Genomic DNA, 27,004 nt, shown 5'->3' with positions numbered 1-27,004 from the left:
TGGGGATAGTTGAAATGCCCCATTTTTATTGAGTTTTTTATTTTAATAGCCTTTCTAATCTCCCTGAGCATTTCACAGTCACTATCACCATACTGGTCAGATGGTCGGTAATATATCCCTCCTGCTATCTTATTATTTGAGCATGGAATTACTATCCATAGAGATTCTATGGCACAGTTTGGTTCATTTAAAATTTTTACTTCATTTGATTCTACGCTTTCTTTCACATATAGTGCCACTCCCACACCAGCACAACCTGTTCTATCCTTCCGATATATTTTATACCCTGGTTTTACTGTGTCCCATTGATTATCCTCATTTCACCAAGTTTCTGTAATGCCTATTGTATCAATATCCTCATTTAATACAAGGCACTCCAGTTCACCAATCTTATTATTTAGACTTCTAGCATTGGTATATAAGCACTTTAAAAACTTGTCACTTTTTAGCTGTCTCCCATTATATGATGTAATTGAATGAGACTTTTTTTAATTTGACTGTTTCTCATCAAATCCTACCTGTATTTTATCATCTTCCATCCTCTGCTCCTTACATACCTTGAAAAGACCCACCACTTTGGATCCTTTACCTGACCAAAGAGTATGTAACTCACCTCAACAACCATGCCTCCATCACTGAGCAAGTTAAAATATGAACACAGGTTTCAGAGTAGCAATCGTGTTAGTCTGTATCCGCAAAAAGAAAAGGAGTACTTGTGGCACTTTAGAGACTAACAAATTTATGCTCAAATAAATTTGTTAGTCTCTAAGGTGCCACAAGTACTCCTTTTCTTTTTAAAATATGAAGTGTGCTTTAAGAGAGCAAATATTCTCGGTGATACTAAAAATTAGAGGTTTCATGTTCCCATCAATGCAGCATGCTGTACATAGAAGTTCTTTCCTTTAGGTACTTCAGGATATTGTTTACTATCTATACTCCTTACGATCTGCACAGTCTCACACTCCTATTAGGTAGTCAATCACAACCATTTCACAATTGGGTAAATGGCATACATCCAAAAGGAATATCAAATATGTGATTCTTCTCAACATTTTTTTCTTAAATGGCCAGATTGTCACCTTTGTGCAACTTGTACCTTACTCTGTAAACAGTCCCACTGACTTCAGTGGAATTACTCTCAGAGTAAAGTGCTATCCAAAGTAAGGAATGGTGGTAGAATCTAGGCTTGTAATGTAAGGCAAAAGGCCAAACCTGTAAGTATTTGTTGGGATTCCATCAAGCATTTGCCTGTTCCCACCAATAATCCTAATTTACAGAACAATCTTTTCCTCCTTATTAATTCCCTACCCTAATCTGAAGGGAAACATTCAGGAAGAGTTAGTTTACAATATCCCTTAGCTCCAAGTCTCCCCCAAAAAATCATTACAGTTTTATTACATACAGAAAATGGCACAACTGTGGAGGGTTTTTTTTTTTAATGACTTGTGTAAATTTACTACAGATACAGAAATTTGACAGCATCAGAACTACATTCATTATATAGGAATACAATGTATTGATTTAAAAAAAAATCTAAGTGTTCTGCTTATTATCTTTGTGAAGAATCGTCCTTAAATTCTGGAGTACATGCATAGCAGCTAATGCTGAGCCTACTATTAGGCCTAAACTACTGGTCAGAGGCCTTTTTGACTGTTATATACTTAGTTGTCTACCATGTACAATTAACAGCCTGAGCAGCAATATCAATGGAGGCTTCATTACAATTTCCAAATAGGAAATGATATTCAAGATTAATATTAAAAATGCAATTCAGTTTAATACCTTTGCCTGTCAGCCCATGGTCCATAGTTGAAATCTGTTCCTTTCCCACATACAATGTCTAATCCCCAACATGGAGGCAGATCTTGCAGTTTACTGTCTTCATCAGTTGTTTCTCCATCGTTATTTTCCTCTGTCTCCTCTGGTACAAGACCTGTAGTTTGTAATACAGTAAACATTACTCCAGGAAGGTGTTTCCAATTATGAAGAATTTTTGCAGACCACTACACAATTCAAGTATGCAGATGTCAGTTTCATTCAAGATCACTGCAGGACGCAAGAGTCAAACCATCCTTCATTTAGACTAAAGAGAAAGGAAGAGAAGGATATGACTGAAAGCAAGAGTCCAAGGAATTTTTCCAAAGCACTCAATGACAGCTAACTTTGCTCCACTGAAGTCAGTAAAGGCCACAGAACCTACACTACATAATTTTAGCGGTAAAACCTGACTTCTGTCAGCACAGCTTTGCACGTGGCACTGCCTTTTCAGTCCTGCTGACAAAACCCTCAGCTACTGTGGGTCAAGTTAAATCATCTTCCTAAGCAGCATAAATCTTCTACTGACACTCTTATGCTGGTTCAATGCTTGTGTGAACACTGTATTAACTGCACCTACAGCAATATTGCCACAATGACACTGTACCGTGACTGCTCTCTGCTCAAATTTTTGAACTCTTCTGCTTAATGGTCACAATGCCCCCTTTGAAATATCCAGAGTGTTTTGGAAATGCCTCTGTTCTTGCTAGCTCACTTTTGCAAACACACAGGTATGGCTCCATGTAAAGCTACAGCTAAAACGCCAGCGAACTTTAGTGCTGCTGCCTACTACAGGAAAGTAGTCTTGGATGTCCTCAGCAAGTGAGGAGAGGAGCAATGGAAGTATAACTACAGAATTCACACAGCAACATTGCAAAGGAGATGCAGAAACTGAAATATGACAGGGATGAGTACCAATGCTAGGCAATGGAGAAGGAACTGCAGCAGTCCTAACAAAAGTCAGTGGAGGAAAACAAAAAATTTGGTGCTGCCCTTCAGAGCTGCCACTCTATGCAGAACTAGATGCCATAACGAGTGGGGACCCCAGCAACTAGTGACTAATAGTGGATTCTTCGTAATGTCCTGAGGAGGGTACACCAGAACCACACATTGATGAAAAGCTCACTAAGGAGTGAGACATGAGTCCAAATATACCCAAGAAGCTCTGAGACCCAGCCAAACTCAGAGAGAGCCCCCTGAAAAATGGACTAGAGTAGGTTTAATTTACTACCCCCTATACTGCACATGGTTTTTAAAACAAACTTTCTTCACTGCCCCCGACGCTTCACTCTCGCCTATCCGTTCTTCACACACCCCTCAAAATGGCAAACAACTGCAAGTGGGCAGGGAAAAAAGGAATTAGATTTTAAAGTAGCCGATTTGTTTTAAGAGTGCAGAGTAGCATTAACAGGCAAAAAACAACAAAGAATACTTTAGTCAACCAAAAAACGTTCTCATATAAATACATTAGCAGGACTTCGATGCATTCAAAAACTTTTTCAGGAAGAAAAATAATTTCCAGTACAATAAAAATCAAGTAAGGCAAATATAATTCAATCCATTCAAAAACAAAAATGCATTCAAATTAAATACATCAAACATACAGAAGAATGCTTGCAAACAATCCAGTAACTGAGCACTGAGACTACATGAATTCTGAGCTACTGTGCAAGATTTTACTCTTTCCCCACAAAATAATTGATTCATGTGCCCCTTCCAGGCAGAGGTCCCAAGCGGATACATCTGATTCGGCATCGGGAGCAGCCAGGGGAGACGTAAACCACCGCCTTGGGGGTCAGGAATAGGCGTACATACAAGACATTGTTCCTCTTGCTCACTATCACGGTATGGCCGCAACCAGGGAGGGATAGGGCTGGGGACACTCCAGCCGGTGGCTCCTAACATGCACTGTGTTCCAACTGCTAGTCCTGGTTGGTCTGGTGCGGGGGAGGGATCTCCTCTGCCCCTGCACGAGCCACTCCTGGGGCCAGGTTAGACCCACCCACAGGAACTTCTCCTAGTTGCAAGAAGCTCTGCCCTGGACCCTGCTTTCTGCCCCCATCACTCCCCAACGATAGGGGGAGGTGTCACTGTATGGGGAGCTGCCCCTCCCGTCTGCACAACCCCTATGCATCCAGATGCCCTTACACACCAATACATCCCTACCCGCCCCGCTGAGTCCCGCCCCCTCCATCCAGACCCCAACCTCACTAAGCCCCAACCAGCTGCACCCAGACTCCCACCCCACCAAGTCCCACTTCACCAGCACCCAGAACCCTCCTCCCCCTGCCGCTGAGCCCTGCTTAGGCCACATCTCCCCCATACCCAGATCCCCCTGCTGAGCCCAACCACTTTCATCTGGACCCTTCCCCCTGCAGAGCCCCAGTCCCCTGCACCCGGACCCCCCACAGAGCCACCCACACCTAGATTGCCCCACACAGAACCCTCTTATCCCATACATGGTTCCCCCACATTAAGCCCCTCCACACTTGGATCCTGCCAAGCTAAGTCTGCTTGCCCCACACCTGGATCTGGGAACAGGACCGGGCATGAACATGAGTTTCTGTCCCTCTCGCTTGCTATCACAGTGCACCTGACATGGAGGGCCCAGATGTGTTTCTGAGGCGAGCTCAGGCCTTGCACTGTGTCAGGGTCAGGTGCAGCCTCACTGCCAAGTCTGTGTCCCAGAAGGAGATGGACGGTCTGCAGGGTGATCCCCCTACCTCTGTGCAGCCAGTGGCCTGAGCTTCCCACTGCCATGCTGGAGCCTCCACTCCCATTTCCTTTCTAATCTATTGTCTAGAACAATTTCATTTCTACTCCAGTGACTCTACAGTGACATGCTGAGAACTACTTAGCCATGCCATTCACTAAGGATGGAAGCTGGCAAAGATTAGCTTCAATGGGGATACTCAGGTGCTGTACTTTATGCACATATTTAAGTGCTGTGCCAGATCATGCCCTAACTTCACTCCTGAAGATGTACTGCTCTTTAGGGTATGTCTACACAGCAAAGAAAAACCCATGGCTGGCCTGTTTGGGGGGTGGGGGGGGGGCGTCCCATCGTTCCAGCTCTAGTCCAAGCCCAGAAGTCTGAACAGGAATGACACTGAAAGCCCCACAGGCTGAGCCCTGTAAGCCCAAGTTGGCTGGCATGGACCTGCCGTGGGTTTTAAAGTCTTCTCTGCTTGGCATACATGGAAATATTAGTATTTCTATCAGCTCTGTGGAGCCATATAGATGAGATAATATGTCTAGTAAGAAACCTATTTGTCAAAAAACATTTCCTGAATCATCTTTGTTGTCTGTACTTGCTGACACGTATTTTGAACTAAATTACCAAAATAACTGAAAATGGTATGATTATATTGTGTTATTTTGACAAATAAAATATGCAGAATTTTAAAATATTGTGTGCAGAATTTTTAACTTTTTGATACTAAATTCCCTAAAGAGTAAACCTTTCGGAGCACCAATCACCACCCACTTCTCTACTGTCAAAACAGCCCTCATTTTGGGGTCTCTGTGCTGAAGTGATGGTGTGAGCCTGGCACACAACTCCAGGAATGTGGCCTTTCACATATGAAAATTCTAAAGCCACTACTGATCATCTAGATTTGCATCACGAGCCAATCCCACCATTCGGTGCTCATTTCACAGGCCCAGAAACTGCTGCTCCATAGTGTGCAGCTGGTCAGTGAGTGCCTGCAGCAGCTGGTGACTTTTATTCACTTTCCACATTATCCACACCTCTTCAGTTTTCTCATTTTCTCTACTGCAGACCCAGCTGTGATAGTACTTGTAGCTTCATAAGTACAGAACAATCAGCTGCTCTGTCTCTAAAACAGACAAGCCAGCTCTGCTGATCTGTTCCGCATCCATGACTCTGACAGCGAGATGGAAAACCAGCATGAGGAAGAGAAGATTATGGGATGTAACAGAGGGAACTGTGGGAATTTGATCCTCCAACTCCCACAATTGCCTGAGAAGAGCACTGGCAGTCCACAATGCACTGCCAAAATATTTCTTAGAAGGAAATGCACTGAACTATGGCCCTGGGAACACTGGGATATGTAATCACCATGCTGCCCTTCTTTTGCCAATACAACCTGTCAGCGTGAGGGCGTGCTGCACCAGCAAAGATAGTCAAATGTGAATACAAACTAGCAATAGCAATGTCCGCAGCTGTATGCTGGTAGAAATTTTCCTAGTAAAACCTTCCAATTAAATATGGTTGGATTTTTGCCATTTACTTCAATGTGGGCAGAGATAGGCCAACAATGAGCAATTTTGAAAATCCTATCCCTTGTGTTCAAGACCCCTTAGGCCAAAGTTTTCTAACCTGTGTGCCTCAAGTTAAGCTCATAAAGCTATATTAAAGACTTGTCTACTTGGGGAAAAAATGACCAGTTATACCGGTCTAGTTATAAACTCCTTCCGAAGTGACAAAAGCTACGCCAAAAACAACCTACTATCCCAAAATAAGAGCATCTACACAGGAGGCTACAGTGGTACTATATTGGATTAAATTCACACCTTAGGTCATACTGAGAAAATTTCCCTGTGTACACAAGACCTTATACACCAACGTAGGACTGGACTGATTTTCAAAAACATCTGCAGTTCCCACTGATTTCACCAGGAGTTAGGTTTGCTTAGCATGGTTTTACAAATCAGGTGATTTCTATGTGGATGCTTAAATATAGTTTTAAGTAAATTTAAATTAAGTTTTAATGGTAGGCACTGAAAATTTGGCATTTTTAGAAGTGTGTGAGGAGAGTTTGGCACCAAACTCCCATTGATGCCATTCTGAAAATCCCACCTCCAGGGTCTTACCTTCTTCAGACTTGCAGAGAGAAGCCTGGATATTGGGTTTATCTAAATGTTGACAATATTCATTGTAAAGCACAACAGCTAATATATACTGTTAAAAACATTGTTTTGACTCAAAATATAAAACAGTACTCTTTTCCATTTATGTCAGTGGAACCTGCCCACCTGTTCATTTCAATGACAACAACATGAAAATTTAGTAGATAACACTTAAGAGGGCAGGGACATTCCATACACTTTCTTGCGACATTTTTATGGTCTCACATCCTGTGCTAACTCTTCTAAGCTGAAGATCAAAAAAATTCTTTCAGCATTCCAGACAGACAATAGTAAGACATTAAAACTAATGGTATAGTAAGTCCTGATAAATAAATAGTACACAAATTATGTAAACAACACTATTATTTAACAGAAGATACCTGGTTCATCCATGTAATAGTAGATGTCAACATCATTGGACTGCATTACAACAAAGCCTTCTCCCATTAACCTTGGTGGTCTGTTGTAGGGGGAAAAAGGGTTAGGTCAATAATGAAATGTATCCTAGAAGAAATTAACTTAAGAATTTAAATAAAGCTAAATTTGAATTTTTGGGTATCCTGAAAAAGAGAGTGCAGGTCATGCTCAGCTGTAAGCTCAGAAGTAATTTAAGTACTTAAACAATCTTAGAAAAAAATAGATAAACTTTCCATAAGTAGTAACTAATCCACTTTTAGAAAGGCATTTGTACAGAAAATATCTTTTTGGCTGCCAATGGCCTAATGATAGTACTATAAAATATCCTCCAGGTTACCCAGATCTGAGGAAAGCCTCAGTCTCTTACTAATCAGTTCCTTTCAGAGCCTCCAATATTGTAGGAATAGTGCAGCAGGTTCAGTGGCTGACCTCTCTGCTAATGCAGAGTAATTCTAATAAGTATTTTGTGGTTCCATAGTAGCTTCCAACTCATGATCTCAAAGCATTTTACAGACATTAATGAATTAAACCTCAAAAACTTTCTATAAAGCAGATAGTATCCCATTATATAGGTGGGGAAACTCAGAAAACAGAGAAGTTGCTTAAAGCCACAGTCTATAGCAGAAACAAAAAGCATAGGGGTCAGATTCTGTGCTGTGCCTCTAGGAGATGCAGCACAGAGCTCTCAACCCCTAACAAGTGAGGGCTACGGTGGTTTTAAGTTATCTATGCAATCTCCCAATCGTGGGCTGCTCCAGAGGCTGCATAGGTCCCTACAGTCCTGACTGTAACTTAGCCAGGCCCTCAGGACTGTCTAAATGACAGCAGTCTCCGTATGCAGCCCTACGGGCTCCATTATTGCCCGGAATCACTGCATGTGCACCCCCAACATAGCCTCCTCATACTCACCACACCCTCTTCACCAGGTCTTGCAAGGAGGTCATCAGGAAGCAGCCTCATGACTGTATTCTGCAGCATCAGCCCCAAGAGAATCCCTTCCCTGACTGAACATAGGTCCTTTAGGACCCCTTTATGTTACTCTGGCCCTTTTTACCCAGCCTCAAGGGGCTGGCCCAGGAGAAAGGATTTCACCCCAGACCTTGATTTCCAGCCTCGGGTTTTAACCATGATATCACCACAACAGATGTATTTGGGAAGCAGCGGAGGAGAAAAGAAAAAAAATATAGTATATAGCTTTTTACATTATTTGAAGTTTCAGAATGAGGGACAACAGAGGCCTTAGGAGAAGGCAAATTGTTACCACACCAGTGCAACGAGTAGTGCAGTGAGATCTCACACTTAGTGCAGCATTCAGAAAGTTCACATGAGTAAGAGCATTTCTTACCACACAAAGCATAAGCGATTTCTGAAAATAAACCTAATTTTTGGTATTTAAGTCTCTTTTCATTGGTCATTACTGTTTTTTCTGAATAAGGACATGTCAAGGTTCCTTCCCCACTCTGAACTCTAGGGTACAGATGTGGGGACCTGCATGAAAGACCCCCTAAGCTTATTCTTACCAGTTTAGGTTAAACACTGCCACCACCAAAGTGTTACACAAAGAACAGGGGAAGTGCCCACTTGGAAACGTCTCCCACCCAAAATATCCCCCCAAGCACTACACCCCCTTTCCTGGGGAAGGCTTGATAAAAATCCTCACCAATTTGCATAGGTGAACACAGACCCAAACCCTTGGATCTTAAGAACAATGAAAAGCAATCAGGTTCTTAAAAGAAGAATTTTAATTAAAGTAAAAGAATCACCTCTGTAAAATCAGAATGGTAAATACCTTATAGGGTAATCAGATTCAAAACATAGAGAATCCCTCTAGGCAAAACCTTAAGTTACAAAAAGATACAAAACCAGGAATATACATTCCATTCAGCACAACTTATTTTATCAACCATTTAAACAAAACAGAATCTAACTCATCTCTAACTAGATTGCTTACTGACTTTTTACAGGAGTTCTGACCTGCATTCCCGCTCTGGTCCCGGCAAAAGCATCACACAGACAGAGAGAACCCTTTGTTGTCCCCCCCCTCCAGCTTTGAAAGTATCTTATTTCCTCATTGGTCATTTTGGTCAGGTGCCAGTGAGGTTATCTTAGCTTTTCAACCCTTTACAGGTGAAAGGGTTTTTCCTCTGGCCGGGAGGGATTTAGAAGTGTTTATCCTTCCCTTTATATTTATGACAGGACATCATTGGTGTCACTGGTAGTATGGAAACATAATATCTGATTGTAAACTATCACAGTAATAAAACATTAACAGAAAAATAGTTATGTGCTTTGTTACAATACAAAATATAAAACTGTTTAAATAACCTGCACCATTTTAAAAGTTCAAACGTTAATAAGAAACCATTCTATAGTCTTTTTTTCTTTTAAATCAGTTCTCAAAATGCAGGCCAGTTAAAATATTTTAAATTAAAGCAACTTGAAGGATGATTTAACGAACGTATTGAAATATCAGGTTCAGTTTGAGATACTTATGCTCACACAAAGAGAGACTTGTATGTTACCTTATTCCATAATCAACTAATGAAGCCCCACTTTTAATTTCCATTTACTTAGCAACTCTTTAACATTCTCCTTGTCCTATATTCAATTCTTTTATTTGTTAATTGTTTTCCTACAAAAATAGCATTCAGGGCCACAGGGACAGATCATCTTCAGTAATTAGACCATTAGTATAATAGTGTATGTCCAAATCTGGTATTTTTCCTGTAACTTTATAGGAGGAGTCATGAAGTAAGATTATCTGATAAAACACTGTTACCTTGACACGGCTGTACTATATACCCTTTCTAAAAGGACATAAATGAAACATAGGAAAATGAATACTTTCATTAAAAAACTGGTGACAAGAACAAATCTATATTCCTAGTTTTCTTAATCCCACGCATCTTCAGAACATTAGAATTCCTATGGTTAATTACAACCTTATACGATGTCTCTTTTGTTTGGAATACATAGATCTATTTAGCACAAGCCATTTCAGATGCAGGGTAATCTGGCCATTTACACCCTAGAGGGGGAAATATGAAATTATTTTCCTTACAGCTACACCATCATAAAAAGAAACCACCAGAGTTAAAGATGCATTACCATTTCTATTCATTTATAATTTTCCAGAGCTTTCACTTTTGAGGCTAAAATTTTCATGAATTGGGCTCTGCCTCTAGATGACTTAAAAAAAATCAAATTTTGTTCATAAGAGAGAGGAAAGGGGAAGGAGGAAACTACCTTTCACCTTCAGCAGCCCACAGATATGGTGGTCTGGGATAGAAAGATTGAGTATGGTATAGAAATAGCCTTAATGGAAGAAAGCACCTTTGAACATTCTGATTAAAATTAGTTTGGTTTTCACTGAACTATGACACTTTGAAAATGGCATGTCACACACATGCACACACTTTGCAGATGAGATTTTTGCAGACAGCTAAGACGACAATACTGTGCATGCAGGCATGGCTCACTTTGCCACACACTGACGAATGTAGTAGGTACGGCCGCCTGTTTCAGGTGTACACAGGCTTGAGACCAGAATGCTTCGCTCCCCTTAAGGTGGCTGTTAAAGGAGATCTGCTACAGTGAATTTTCCGAAGTGCACAGATAAGCGCTCTCCTTTGCCAGATCTGTAGGAAAGAACCTCCGCAAACACACCACTTAAGATCAAAAAAGTGAACTTAGAGGTGCACACATATGAATTAGACTAAATGCAAGGAATGAAGTTAACTGCAAAGGTCATTTAGCTGCAGACATATGTGGCCAATATATGCCAGCAATTTTTCATTATTTCTCTGTGTTTATTTAAACTGAAGTACGTTGTACAAGTATAGTTTACCGTGTCTTTCTCACATATGGTATTCCTAGATTCGTATCTGGCACACATAGTAGAGTTGCCAGGTGTCCAGTTTTCGACGGAACGCCCGGTCAAAAAAGGACCGTGGTGGATCCAGTCAGCACCACTGACTGGGCTGTTAAAAGTCCAGTTGGTGTGGGCTAGCAGGCTCCCTACCTGGTTCCGCATGGCTCCTTGGAAGCAGCAACATGTCCCTCGGCTATTAGGCAGCCACGGGGGTTCTGTATACTGCCCCCGCCCCGCCCCAAGTGCCGTCTCCTCAGTGCCCATTGGCCAGGAACCATGGCCAATGGGAATTGCAGGGGCGGCGCCTACAGGCAGAGGCAGTGCGCAGAGCCATCTGGCCACACCTCCGCCTAGGAGTCGAGGAACATGTTGCCACTTGCGGGGAGCCAGCTGAGGTAAGCGCCGCCCAGAGCCCGCACTCCGAAACCCCTCCCACACCCCAACCCCTTGCCCCAGCCCTGAGTCTCCTCCCACACCAAAACTTCCTCCCAGAGCCCGTAATCCTCACCCCCTGCCACGCCCCAACCCCCAGCCCTGAGCTCTCTCCCGCACCTAAATTCCCTCACCGAGTCCACACCCCGAACCCCTCATCCCCAACCCCACCCCAGAGCCCTCACCCCAACCCTCTGCCCCAGCCTAGTGAAAATGAGCAAGTGAGTGAGGATGGGGGAGAGTGAGCGACAGAGGGAGGAGGGATGGAGTGAGCAGGAGGTGAAGCCTCAGAGAAGAGGTGGGATCTCAGGAAAGAGCAGGGAAGGCAGCAGGGCAAGAGCATTCAGTTTTGTGCAATTAGAAAGTTGACAACCCTAACACATAGTAATACACTTGTATCTAAGGCTATAAAAAAAATGTGCTTGATAAAGTTATGTTTGTGTAATCAGAACTACCGTAATGCATATACACATAAAGGGGCATGTGAAACTAAAATTTTTGCATATTCTGAATGAGCATTTAACTTTACAACCTTAGTGTTTTCACTTTTAAGTTTAAGAATTAAGTTTAAGAATTAAACTTTAAGAATTTTGAGAAGTGCCCACTTGAGAAAAGAGTCTACCAAAAAACGACACACATATTCCAGTAACTTCATGTCTGACAAATCCATAAAAGCCATTTGAAGTGGGAAGGGGGGAGGGAAGAGAGACATAAAGAGATGCACATAGAAAAGCTATACCAGCTGACAGAAGGAATAAATAAGAGAAGGGGCCAACTCCTCCTCTCTCCCACTTAAGCCAAATACCACCATCCCCATCTCCTTTACCTCTACACTCTGTTCCATTTTCAGGAGAAAAAACAGAACAACTTACAATAAAACGGCAGCACAGGAGAAGACTGCATTTATGCTTCTACGTTTCTTTTTATTTTGCTCTCTGTACTATTCCTTTCCTGCATTTTCTTCCCTGCATCTGCAAGTTGAAGTCGTCCCTTCTTGTTTTTTCTCTTCTCCATTTGTGTTTTTACTTGTTCTTCCTGAATCCACCTGGATTTTCTCTCATTTTCTATGCCTCTCTTTTTTCCTTTCAGTATGTCTTTTCTCCTCTCACTGCTTACATACCCTATGAAACAGGATCTCTTTTGCACCCGTGCCCTGCCAGAGTCTGGTGTTCTGTTGCAGGAGAGTTGAGAAACACAGTAGCTGACTCAGGCCAGAGAAGTAGCCACCTGCATATAGAAATAGTGTGGCTGAGTTTCCTGTAGGATCACTACTCACAGTGCTACTCAAGTCAGAAACAGTCTATTTTTCCATATCAAGCCAGCTCTAGGTATCCATTAGTTTTGCAGTGAGGAGGCAGTTTTGGATGTCAGCCTGCATTAACTTAACCAAAGGGAAAAAGGAGGATCCTTAGTGGAAACAGGGGAACAAGCTAATAACTTGAATATGTTAATCCTATTTTGCATTAATCTTGTTAGTTTATTTTCAGTACCAGCTGAAGAAAATTCCGTGGTTATTTTCTGAGAGAATTTGAAGTTAGCTACTCTCTATTTATTCTCCCTCACAGAGGAATTTCTCAGCCTTCTCCTATACTTAGAAACAGCAAGGCTGAACATGTGTGTTTCATACACACAGAAACTCGGGAATACTTTATAAACCAAAAGATTATTATACACATACAATGCAGACAGATAATTCATTCTTGGAGTCAGGGTTGTAAATACATACAAGGACAGAAAGCCAAATATTTCAAAGTTAAAGCTACACAAACTCCTGAATATTTGAAAGTACAGAAATGATGAATTACAGTTGTTGCAGTTATCTTAACTCTACCGCAGTGCCCCACCACAATATGAACCATCCTAAAACAAAAACGTCTTTCATACAATTAGCATTTCAAGAAACTCTTAATTCAGTCAGAACCTCTGTACGTTGTGACATTCTTTTTCATGAGTCTAGGCTAAAGTGAAGTCAAAAATTTTCAGCTTTAAAAAATAAATAAAACCCTCTCCAAACAGGCTGGGATCTATAAAGAACAAGCCATAAACTGAAATATAATTCTTTCCTAATAATTATATTCACAGTATTGCAATGAGCAGTCACTGAAAGAATCACTAGTTGAGCATCAGTCCAATAAGATATAAGGCTATCAGGCACTATTTTAAGAGTATTAAAAATCCTTAAACTTTCATCTTCAGTGAGGGTACCTAACTAGATCAGGGTATCAATCCCTAGCTACATAGGCTTCAGTACTGGTCTAGAAGGATACTGAAGGAATGTCTAAAGGATTCCATCTTTTTTAAAGGTTTTTTGGAGAAAAACATTGCTTTCAAACAGTGTTCCCATGACAAGAATTAGGGTTGGATTAACTGAACATTTAGGATACAGTTAGCTATACAAAAAGGCATATCTCCATATCCCTCCACAATGAGAGTCCCTGTTTGACCATGCGTCTTTTCAGGAATCAAACACGAGACACCAAAATAAAACAATATTTACAGAATGGCAATGCTGTAAGTGACAGTGTGAAGCTAAGCAACGCAAAACTCAGGAAGGATTTCCTGCCAACATTCTCTAGTTTCTGATGGCTCAACAAAAAAAACCTAATCACCTTAATCTGGACTGTTGGCAGTTCTAGTTCCAGAGTAGGTAAAAAGGATGAAGTTTTTTTAAAATTAAAAGGACATCTTATATTGTATCTTCAAAAGTAAAAAAGACAAACTTATTTCTGACTTATGTATGATAGTAAACTCTTAACTTACACTTACCTCAACTAAGACCAGCATGCTGAAGTTCAAAAATTTACTCCTCAATTCAATGAGGCATCCTCCAGAAAATGCTGGATGGTGTGTATATGTATGACTAACCATATATAGAATAAGACCAGACAAACACACACTATTTTCCAGGGATATTACACGGAATTTACCTTCTGTTGAGCAAACAACATTTTTAAGACCTGAAAATGAAACAGCTTTGCCTTAAAGGGTCTGTTTGCACATAAAATATTGCTAGAGAAAATCTACTTAAGGACCCTTGTCACGGTAGACAGAATTTTGTGCCTGTCTACATGTTCATACTGTTTCACTGCAAAAATGTGTGCACACTGCACTGTTTCCATCTAGGCACATATACTGTGCGCATTGCTATGGTATCCAGCCACCATACGCAGCTTGCAATTTCCTTCCTTTGCCTGTCATCTCTGCTCAGAATTTTTTCAGAACTGTGTTCTATCAAAGAGCAGGAAATGCAGAAGTGTAAGAATCAGTAACTTGCATTACATATATGATCCACATTTTATTTGGATTTACCACTGTATCATAAGTCAGGTAACCATTTTTCTCATCTTAAATCAGTCAGATTACAATCTTTATTTTAAATTTAAGGAAGTTCAGTATAGCCCCTGATAATAAACAGAATTGCAATAAAAATTTAAAAGGTAGTTTAGTTTGGGGTTTGACAGTCTTGAGGATTCCTTAAGATCATGTTCCTCAAAACTTTTTGACTTCCTACTATAACTAACATGGTGCAGCTTATCATATAATTTCACATTTTTCACTATTTTCAATAGCTATAACTGTATATAAAGTGACTATATGCAAGTCAACAGCTCAGCCTGTATTTGTCCTAAAACTTACAGCTGCAGACATAGGCTTTAGCAGCAAACAGCTTGTAGCAGAACTTAATTGAAATAACATGGGTTTATTTAATTAATGAGAGATACTAATCAAACATAGCAAAAAGTGCACAGAAGAGTTTTAAGGTCATAGCAAAACAGCAGTAACTCTTGCACATCTCTCTATAAATATTACTCTGTTAAATGTCAAATGTCCAAAGTCTCTCTAGAGGCAAACGTGTATCTAACTAGACACAATGGCACAAAGAAAATAAGACCATACTAACAGAAACAAAAGGCAGTCTTTTTTTTTTTTTTTTAAGTCAATCTACAACAGCAGCAAAAGAACAGGCTAAAATGTCAGATTTCATCTGGATTCTTAAAAATAAAATCTTACTCATCAGTTTGAAGACCAACGTATCTTGGACTGGGAACTAACATGACTCTGACATTTTCCAGTTTTCCTTTCAAAATGTGCATAAACTGGTCAAGGTGACTTGAAGGTGGTTTCGTGGTGTATGTTAAGAAAGCATCATCAAAGTTAATGCAGAGTGTTTGTGGCTGATAATGATTCCCAAATGCCAAGCGACCCTAAGTTAAAAGAAAGATGAATTACTTTATTTTGCATTGCTTAGTTTACACTACTTACACAGAGTAATGAACCAGTCTACCATGCCAGTAAAAACTATGAGTGAAATCTTAGCCACAGTGAAGGCAGTGGCAAAACTTCCACTTACTTCGGTGGGCACATCTACAATAAAAGACTCATGGCATGGCTCCGGCTGACCCAGGCCAGATGGCTTGGTCGCATGGGGCTGAAAATGGGCAGTGTAGACATTCAAGCTTGGGCTGGAGCCCAGGCTCTGGGATTCTTGCCCTTGTGGGGTTTTGGAACCCTGGCTGCAGCCCAACCCAAACATCTACACTGCCATTTTTATCCCCGTGAGCCTGAGCCCCACAAGCCCTCGTCAAGTGACCCAGGTTCTGGGACTCTGTGCCAGTGTAGATATACTCAATGGGATCAGGACTTTACCCCATGTGTCCAAACCTGCAGCCCTGACCCAGGTGTCCCCTTGAAGGAGTATGAAGATCCTACATCATTAATGCTGAATTACATTCAAACAGCAGCACTACAAAAAAAAATGATCATTGTAGAACAATAGGTAATCAAGAATTTCAGATTCTGTGATAATTTACAATGTACTATGACATATCACAAAAGCTGTTGAACACTATTCTGAATTCACCTGGTACCAGAAAATTCCACTGATTTTAAAAAGATCCTAATACCTATATTAAAAGTGACATGGAAATAAATAATTTCAGTAAATAAGCCACCTAGTTAATTTGTTAGTCTCATATTTAAAAGAAAAAAAAAAATCACACAAAAATCTGTGGTTGAAAATCCAGAGTAAATGGGCTTTTATAAGGGTAGCAGAATTTGTGCTGAAAAAAAATAAAATAAAATAAAGCCAATTGAAACTACCTTCATGATTCAAATAAAAACATGTCAGAAATAAAGAATTAAATTATGGTAATAATGAAGTCACAACTGTAAAAGTGAATTTTAAAGTTTCCACAACTTAAAGGCATTTATTTATTTATTTATTTACACACCAAATGGGGAATATGTCACTTACTGTGCTAACATTGACTTTGATTACAGGAATAAGGGATCTCCATGAAGAGGAAGGGTCTTGAGATTCTGTTTTTACTTTAACACTAAAAGACAAAAAATCAAATCTATATTCAAATATATGTAAGGGACATAAACAAGAAAAATCAGAACTAAAAGCTTTCATGACTCAATCTTTGTTTTGCTACACAGGGGTCATCACCAGATCTCTCATTAAAAGATGCTATGGTTTAACAAATATGTGCAGTAGTCAATTTTACAAGATATGCAACAATAACCACACATATCTAAAAGGAAGATCAAACCCTGTTTAATATTACAGATAATCTTGAGGACAGTCAAACTTAAGCAGCAAGGAAGAGAAGTTACTCATTACTTCTAGCACTGCACACATTGTACAAGATATTATGATTTATTGTCTGTCAGATTTTTCGCTTAAGGCATAATGACTTCAGCACAGCACTACCTGAAGAAAAGTGACTGACTAGGAAGAGTTAATGGCCTTCTTCAGAGCCTCATGCTATTAATCCCCTGGAAATGCCTTGTACTGCAGAAGTTCTAGCTGTTCTAAACTGAAAGAAAAAGCCAACAGATGTGAATATTCTTTTGTTTTTGTCTTAAAGGTTGTTGAAGTTTCAACTGATTTTGTACACTGCCTTTTCTAGAGAATTAGTGTCCTATACATTAGGACATCTCAGCATTCCATTTATCTTATAATTTTAATTTCCCCCTCTACCTTTTAATTATGCAAATCTTAAATGGGAGAATTTTACAATTTAAAAGTATGTAATGAGAGCTGTAACACGCATGAAAAAGGAAGTTCTCATTTTAAGACATATTTAAATAATTAGTTATCAAAAACACTCCTGTCGATTAGCTTGCTAAAACAAAACTTAAGAACATGAGTGCTGAACAGAAAATATTCAGGCAATTAAGACCTCTTATATGCAGATTGTCTTATACTTAACATAGGGCTCGATTGTGCTACCAGGGTCTAGGCCTGGAGACGATCTTCTATATACTCTACACCAGAGGTGGGCAAACTACAGCCCGCGGGACCGTCCTGCCCAGCCCTTGAGCTCCCCGCTGGGGAAGCTAGCCCCTGGCCCCTCCCCTGATGTCCCCTCTCCCCCGTAGCCACGCCGCCGCGCGGGCAGCGCTCTGGGCAGCAGGGCTGTGCGCTCCTGCAGGGGAGTGTGGCAGCGTGTCTGGCTCTGACCAGGCAGCACGGCTGCCAGACATGCTGCTCTGAGCGGCATGGTAAGGGGGCTGGGGCCAGGGCGAGAGGTCCCAGTGGGCAGTCAGGGAACAGGGATCGGGGCGCAGTTGGATAGGTGTGGGAGTCTCGGGGGGGCCTGTCAGGGGGCAGTTGGATGGGGCGGAGGCGATCAGGGGATGGGGAACAGGGGGCTTGGATAAGCATGGGAGTCCCAGCGGGCCTGTCAGGTGGTGGGGGTGTGGATAGGGGTCGGGGCAGTCTGTGGACAGGGAGCAGAGGGGGTTAGATAGGGGAGGGGGTCCCGGGGGGTTGGATAGGGGTGGGAGGTCCCAGTAGGGGGCTGTCAGGGGACAAGGAGCAGTGGGGGTTGGATGGGTTGGGGGGGTCTGAGGCCAGGCTGTTTGGGGAGGCACAGCCTTCCCTACCCGGCCCTCCATACAGTTTTGCAACCCCAATGTGGCCCTCAGGCCAAAAAGTTTGCCCACCCCTGCTCAACACTCTCCCTCCCAGGCAGAAATGTGACTCAACTGCTTCCAATTACATGGTCTTATTCCTGGAGATCAACAAGATTTGTGGTCTGTCCCGCTGGACTATTCTAGGAGGTAGGGAACAAATACTTCCTCCCTCGTGTCTCACACAACAGAACAACTGGGCAGAAACCCGGGGGCGGGGGGGGAGCACTTTTCCATTTCTGATTGGAAAAAAGACTGTTCCTCTTCCTCCTGGATTGGACTTAATCACTGATTAATTCATGTGTAACCTTCAGGCTTAAATACTGTAATTTCTTGTATCTGTATGAAACCAGACAAAAGTATCAGCTTTAAAAGAGCGACAGTTGGTTCAGAATAGAACAGTCCATTTGTTTAGTAACACAGGCTGGTGAGAGTACACCACCCCAGTGCTCTGTTCTCTTCACTAGCACCCTATGGAATACCAGGTCAAATTCAAGGTTTAGGTTCTTTCAGTACCCAACATGAAACTGGCCCAGTTTACCTCAGCTACCATTTAATCCTGGACAATCTTGATCTCCCATAAGTATGATCCATTGAAACATTGGAATTGTCAGCCTCAAGAATAAAACCCCTTTATGCAGATGAGGGCCAGTGCTGTGCACATTCCCAAACATACATCAAGGCAATCTTTTTTCTTGCCCAACACCGCCTTGCATTTCCTCTGTTGGCCTCTTCCGAGCAAACAGTGCTGAATTGAAACTCAAAGGTATGGCAGGATTTTGATATAGACAACCATTCACTAAATACTGAAGTGGGGATGTAATATTTTACCTTTCGAGATTGGAGTGTGTTGTCTCTCTTCCATTTTCTTGTGCTTTTTCATCCTCTTTCCTTGATGGAATTATTGTTGGATCCAGACCAAATAATTCCTGAAGTTGTCCATAAAGGGCAGAGCGGTTGTAGACGTGAAATTCAAAGTCATTCACCATGATATACAGTCTAGTTTCTGCTTTTGGATCTATAAAAGTAAAAGAGGAAAAGGAAAATACTTCTGATTCTACTCAGCAGTTCCTCTCCATAATTCAAGCAAATTCTTCAAAAGTGCATAAATAGTTTGGAACATGAACTCTACATTGCAGAAAACAAATATTGAAGTACATATTAAACAGATGTAAAAAGAAAAATCCAGACAACGCACAACAAATATTTCTTCACAAAATTTGTTGAATATGCAAAAAGGACCCTGATTTAGTTTCTAACAGTGACAGTATTTTGACTTTTGCAAGCTATTATAGAAAAAAAATAGAATTTACATTACACAAAGTTGTTTATGTAGGTTACTAAATTAGTCATTACAAAGTAGAAGACATAATATGCCAATTTCCAGTATTTAACATAAACATTTTAATATTAATTCAGTATATTACAATTTCAGTGGTGATGCTTCCCCAAATTGAAGAGTCAAGTATGCAATAAGCAAACTAAATAGTACAATATTGCCATTACGAGTGATTTCTTCATTACTAAGCATACTTCAGAGCTTTATTTCTTTACTCAACTTTTTGACTCCTACGTGGGACAGCAATGATCCAAAGTTTATACCACATTCAATGGCTTACAGAAAATAAATTTATCACCTCACTCAAGTTCCTATATGAAAAAAGTCAACACCAAAATGGTTACAACATTGGCTGCATCAGCAGATGACAAGAATTGAATGTGCATACAGAGAAAACTATCTTCTCACTACACATTTTCACATATATTGCTGAACGTTGTGATCTGGCACTCTATGGTGAAATTGTCTGAAAGCCTTTGAGGTGATCTATCATCCTCTTATCACATGCTTTCAATATAAAAAATTTAAACCAATTTATTTTCATGGGATCTAACTCATAAAAAGTGTTAAGTTGAAGAGATAGCAAATTGGTAGGGATGCACATAAAAAAGCAGGATGTATAGTGACTTGCAGATCACATGCCACTTATTTAAAGTGATGCAGAAGGTTGGGGTTTTTATTGTAAACTTGTGCTGTTAATGTGTTTTATCTGTCCCCATTTCCCCCTCCGCAAGCATGTGGCAGGTAGTACATAGCTTTTTCCTCCCTTAAAGTTTCCCACCTCGGCCATCCCAGAGGAAGTTTTAGCATAGAAGCCACTGGTGTTTTAACCAGTGTACATCAATCTGCTGACAGCAGCTTCAGGCAACATGTTGGTTAAAATGGCAGCAGGTGACTATATTATCATCTGCATAAAAACTCTGACTGTTGGTATGGTAGGCGACCAGCTTGGCTTAACAGTGAAATCTTCGGTGAGCTTAAACTCAAAAAGGAACCTTACGAGAAGTAGAAATTTGGACAGATGACTAGGAAGGAGTATAAAAATATTGCTAGAGCATGCAGGGGTGTAATCAAGAAGGCCAAGGTACAATTGGTGTTGCAGCTAGCAAGGGACGTGAAGGGTAACAAGAAGGGTTTCTAAAGGTATGTTAGCAACAAGAAGGTTGTCAGAGAAAGTGTGGGACCCTTACTGAATGGGGTAGGCAACCTAGTGACACATGATGTGGCAAAAGCTGAAGTACCCAATGCTTTTTTGCCTCGGTCTTCACAGACAAAGTCAGCTCCCACACTCCTGCACTGGGCAACACAGTATGGGGAGGAGGTGAGTGAAAGAACAGGTTAAGGACTATTTGGAAAGGCTGGACATGCACAAGTCCATGGGTCTGGATCTAATACATCCAAGGGTGCTGAGGGAGTTGGCTGATGTGATTGCAGAGCCATTGGCCATTATCTTTGAAAATTCATGGCGATCAGAAGAGGTCCTGGTCGACTGGAAAAAGGCAAATACAGTATCCATATTTTTAAAAGGGAAGAAAGAGAACCCAAGGAACTACAGACCCATCAGCCTCACTTAAGTCCCCGGAAAAATCATGGAGCAGGTCCTCAAGGAATCCATTTTGAAGCACTTGGAGGAGAGGAAGGTGATCAGGAACAGTCAACATCGATTCACCAAGGGCAAGTCATGCCTGACCAATCTGATTACCTTCTAGGATGAGATAACTGGCTCTGTGGATATAGGGAAAGCGGTGGACGTGATATATCTTGACTTTAGCAAAGCTTTTGATACGGTCTCCCACAGTAATCTTGCCAGCAAGTTAAAAAAGTATGGATTGGATGAATGGGCTATAAGGTGGATAGAAAGCTGGCTAGATTGTCAGGTTCAACGGTAGCTATCAACGGGTAGCTAGCTGTCTAGTTGGCAGCCGGTATCAAGTGGAGTGCCCCAGAGGTCGGTCCTGGGGCCGGTTTTGTTCAACATCTTTATTAATTATCTGGATGATGGGATTAATTGCAACCTCAGCAAGTTCACAGATGACACTAAACTGTGGGGAGAAGGACAGATATGCTGGAGAGTAGGGGTAGGATACAGAGGGACCTAGACAAATTAGAAGATTGGGCCAAAATAAATCTGATGAGGTTTAACAAAAACAAGTGCAGAGACCTGCACTTAGGAAGGAAGAATCCCATGTGCCGCTACAGGGTGGGGAACGACTGGCTAAGCAGCAGTTCTGCAGAAAAGGACCTGGGGATTACAGTGGATGAGAAGTTGGATATGAGTCAGCAGTGTGCCCTTTTTGCTAAGGCAGCCAATGGCATACTGGGCTGTATTAGTAAGAGCATTGCCAGCAGAGCGAGGGAAGTGATTATTGCCCTCTATTCAGTACTGGTGAGGCCACACCTGGAGTATTGCGTCCAGTTTTGGTCCCCCCACTACAGAAGGGATATGGACAAATTGGAGAGTCCAGCAGAGGGCAACAAAAATAATTAGGGGCTGGGGCACATGACTTACGAGGAGAAGCTGAGGGAACTGGGGTTATTTAGTCTGCAGAAGAGAAGAGAGTGAGGAGGGATTTGACAGCAGCCTTCAACTACCTGAAGGGGGTTCCAAAGAGGATGGAGCTCAGCTGTTCTCAGTGGTGGCAGATGACAGAACAAGAAGCAATGGTCTCAAGTTGCAGTGGGGGAGATCTAGGTTGGATATAGGAAACACTATTTCACTAGAAGGGTGGTGAAGCACTGCAATGGGTTACCTAGGGCGGTGGTGGAATCTCCATCCTTAGAGGTTTTTAAGGCCTGGCTTGACAAAGCCCTGGCTGGGATGATTTCGTTGGTGTTGGTCCTGCTTTGGGCAGGGGAGTGGACTAGGTGACCTTCTGAGATCTCTTCCAACCCTAATATTCTATGATTCTATCATAAAAAAGGTAGAACTCTTTAGAACTCTAATTTCTAACAAACAGAACAAAGGAAAAAGTTTGAGCGAAACAATGAAGCTGGAAGCAAGAGTAACGGATAAGACAACATTTGAACCCAGTTTTGGAATTTATCTTTAAATTATAGGGAAAAAACATTCTAATGGATGAGCAGAAAGATAATACTTGAAAATTTAAGTTTAGCTGAAAACCCTGAAATATTGGAAATGTACAGATTTTAAATCCTTTCCAGGTAGTACTTTATATCTGCATACTCTTTCACCCAAAGAACTCAAAGCATTTTACAAATGCTAACTGAACATACCACCACTATGAAAAAAGGAAGTATATCAGACTATAAGAAAAGCACACAGAGTATGTGACTTGCCCAAGGTCACACAGCAAGTCAGTGGCAGACCCAGGAACAAAACATGACTTCCAGATCATTATCCAGTTGTTAGACTACCACAATGATCTGTTAGCATGTGAAATGCAACTGGTATAAAACCTCTTTTTTAAACAGATATGATGCTAGAATTTTACCCAATTATACACAGGATTAGTTCTTGATTACAGAAAACAGATTTACTTTAAGCAATTACTTAATATGCCTAAGCACTGGCACATGTTAGTCAAAGTAGCCACTTTTGTAAACAAGTTTAATAAGAATTACCGAGACACTCTTAATTATACCTCATGCCACTAAAGCTGATAACTTGTACTCTAATCAACCAGGTTGGGTGCTGGCAGTTTTTGAGGGTTTTTTCTTTTTGTTTTGTTTAAGAATTTGTAACTTTACCATACAAAAACAAAACAAATATGACATGTGATAGGCAAGATCTCTATACAAAACTTTCAGAGAGCATTTCACTGATAGGTTACAATCCAAGGGTGAATATAGGCAAGAATAACCAAAAGCGATTACTAATCTCATGGTTTCTCAGGTACAAAGGTAAGAAAATGTCATGGTCTCACGATAACTCCTATTGCACACACAAAAAAGCTTAAATGGCAACGCTGCAAGGACTGCATCAGCCATGAAGACTGAACTGTGTTCTGCCTTCTGAAAGTGGTCTTTCCATGTAAGCTTTCACATACAGTGGACACTAAGTGTGAGAAAGCTAGCAGTTTCACTACCATTTTGCACCTCTTCTGTGGATAAACACACCTCTAGATAAACTTCAACCTGTAGAACTGGCTAACAGTCACACTTTATGAAGTACAGTTCTATAGTGCACACTATTCTATTTCTCCATCTTTATATAATAAAAACATACTGAACCATTAAGTATGCACATGCCTAAACCTCATTACCATTTGCTGTAACTTTCTTTCTTCATCCATCCCCCCTTTCCTTGTCACCCTCATTCAAGTCGAAACTGTGGATTGTAAACTTCTTGTGACAGGAATCTTAACTTTCTAATCTTCTGTAAAACACCTAACGATTTTGGATATTAAATTAAATTAAGCACTAAATTCATGTACTAAATTGCAAATGATCAAACTCACAAATATCTGGACATTTGGGCACACTTAAAATCTGTAGAATATTAGTCTGTAATATGGAATTGACTGATAGTTAAAAACAACAGGAATATTTAATTATATGATTCCATATAGAACATTTGAGAGGCATGCCTTGACTTACTTCTGCTACAGATAGCTTGACCTAATTATGTAACAGCATGATCTAATTACATAAAAAACCCACATAATTTCCCCATAATTACCTGGTTGCGCAAAAAAAAAAAAAGTGTCCCCATTACATATTTACTCAAGAGACCTGAGCTGCTCTGAAATACCACTTAGTCTATTTGTCTAAATTATGGACTGAGGGAAACTGATGCAATTCATACCTTGTGTTAAATAGCTTTTGTTCCCTAACCATTACTTCCATCCACAAGAGTTACATATTTACCTACAAATAAAAGCCAACATTCCATCCTTTATCCCTCCTGCTGAGTTTTCTCCCACCCCTCCATAACTTGAGTTAGTTTCCCAGGCTTTTTCAATGTAAGTCACATTATTTTAAGAAGTACAGAGTTATTGTACCAACTTGGTTTTACACAAATAAGTAAGGAAATAAAGTGTGCTTCACAGGAAGTTAATTAATTAGCAGCAGCAAATCACAGAGGTTCAGATGAATTATGCACAAAAATATTGGAGTAGACAATAGTTCATCTGGGAGATCTTCATTATCAAGAATATACAAAAGTTAATTTTATAGCTAATACATTCCTTGAGGCAGCCATTAGACTTCATTAATTGAATGAGTCGAATTATAATTCCTTTATTAAAAAAAGAGAGAGGCTTAAAATAGGTAATTATTTTTACAGGCTTTTAGGTTTTTTTGTTTTGTTTTTTTCAAGCGTGAAGGAAGAGGTTTTGTCCTCTTTTTCACACATCAGAACTCTGCTCCAAAATATTTTTAGAGAACACACGCAACTAAGAAAAATGAAACATTTTGGTCATCATATTCTTAAAGAGGAATAAACTACACCATACTCTTCAGTAATGTTATCAATTTTAATTGAAAGTAAGATGAATAAAAAAGGTTCTGGCTTCCTCAGGGCTTAATCAAAAAAATGATTTCTTTATATAACTGATTATTATTATTAACAGTCATATCACCACACTTGTTCAGGTGATACAATATTAACAGTTCCTCAAAGCTTAGCAATTCATCAGAGATATTCCTCATAAAGTGAAAAATGATCATTAATAATTGTTTAAAATCTATTCCCAACTATCACTACCTTTTCTGTAATTGAGAAAGTCAGCAAGTGACCTAACTGAAGGGAAGTTGGGCGGGGGGAGAAAGAGGGTGTGTTTAAGAAATCCTAGGCTCAGAACACAAAGGAGTGCTTTAGTTTTCTGGGATCAGATGCTACTAGACCTTCTTCATAGTGGCAGTCTCACTTTACTACCTCCAATATGAGTGGGAATTGTATTGGTTTCTGGTAACCCAGAACAGTTAGGATTATGAAACATTTATAACTCTTGAATACATTCAGGAGGTAGGGGTAGGTGATAAAAAAAAAAGTGTTTCCCCCCCCCCAGAAAGAAAGAGGTATCCCTTCTCACCACGGTCTAAGATTGTTTCTTAATCAGAAAGATGGTAATTATGTTAAGAGACACAAACAAAGATTTTAGGTGTATCCCGCATAAGATATATTGCTCTACCTTCTCGTTCTGTAACCACTATTGTAGGTAACAGCAGGACCCATAAACTCACACCCCAACCCATTCACACACTGGACTGGATCCTGGGTCAGAGTGTGCACAAAAATGCAATAACTACTCCCGAGTGGCGATACAAACACAAAGTAATCATCCATCACAGCACTCAAGGTATCATTAAAAGCCACTTGGCTTCTCAGATAATTCGCTTGACATGGGTTTGATCTGCCTAGTACAATACACACTGATATCACGGCAAATGAATTGTACTATGCAGGTCATACCAAAAGGGTTTTAACAAACCTGAACATATGTCTACAATAAAATCTCAAAATGAGAAATATCTAATAGTTGTACACTTGTTAATGGCAAGTCTTTCCTTTTGCAAGTAACAGATTGAAAGGATTAATGTTCCCTCCAAGAAGTAGTGATAGGAGAAAGTTTATTGGGCGGAGGGGGAAGAGAAGCATTCTGAAGTTTTAGTGCATTATGTTACTAATATTTTGCTTCTATTAAAGCATATTTTATATAGCACTTTATAAAACACAGAGACTGACCCTACTCCAAAGTTTACTTTAGTCCCTGATGGCTTACTAAACCCTTTAGATATGCATTTTCGGAAATTATGTAATAATTTCAGTAAACTCAAAAAAAGTTATCAGACTTGTTTTCTTTATTGCTTTAGCTTTATATAATGCTTCCACGCTCCATTCCATTAGCTTTTTTCCATGCTCCTATATATTCTATGGAAAGTGAAAATTAGAATAAGTTCTAAAGAAAATGTTCATTAGCACCTGCCCTAGTTTTATCAGAGCACTTAATGGTTAAGATTATTTAAGTAAAAGATGTAATTATTCCTTAAACCCTTGACCTCAGCAGCCCATTTTAGTGGTTTGCCAGTACCACTCTAATAAAAGATATGCAGTGCTCCCATCACTCCTTTCATTAACCATTTCCTCTTCCCCCAGCCCATATCTTGTATTTCATCTACATATTATTCAGCAAACCATACCACTGACTTACTGTTGTACCCGCTCTACCCATAAATCCAACCCACTCTACATTCCAGTTTGTACCTCCCACCAACAGTGGCAGAGTCTCTCACTGATTTTTCCATCCCTTTGACTGTTTGGTTTCGAATTTAAAAATAAATATATATATTACAGTATTCTTGTAAAATTCACTTTCCCACCCCAAAACACACACACACACACACAGAGAGAGTTTGGTACTGTGGTACCAAAACAA

General features: G+C 40.5%; 1 protein-coding gene across 12 annotated transcripts in view; it reads right to left on the bottom strand.

Moving 5' to 3' along the window:
- BLTP1 (bridge-like lipid transfer protein family member 1) overlaps window positions 1-27,004 on the bottom strand; it is a 244,333-nt gene that overhangs the window by 178,073 nt on the left and 39,256 nt on the right. For all 12 annotated transcript variants that reach the window (XM_075127633.1, XM_048847184.2, XM_075127624.1 and 9 more), the window contains 5 exons: window positions 19,160-19,346; window positions 16,662-16,743; window positions 15,419-15,612; window positions 7,068-7,147; window positions 1,783-1,933 (listed from right to left, as the gene is read on the bottom strand). In XM_075127633.1, the coding sequence (XP_074983734.1) occupies window positions 1,783-1,933; window positions 7,068-7,147; window positions 15,419-15,612; window positions 16,662-16,743; window positions 19,160-19,346 (694 nt within the window). The remainder of the gene's footprint in view (window positions 1-1,782; window positions 1,934-7,067; window positions 7,148-15,418; window positions 15,613-16,661; window positions 16,744-19,159; window positions 19,347-27,004) is intronic.

This window comes from Caretta caretta, chromosome 4 (genome assembly GCF_965140235.1).
Source record: "Caretta caretta isolate rCarCar2 chromosome 4, rCarCar1.hap1, whole genome shotgun sequence".
NCBI lineage: Eukaryota > Metazoa > Chordata > Testudines > Cheloniidae > Caretta > Caretta caretta.
The sequence above is the reverse complement of the archived record's forward strand: the minus strand, read 5'-3'. Positions and strand labels throughout refer to the sequence as shown.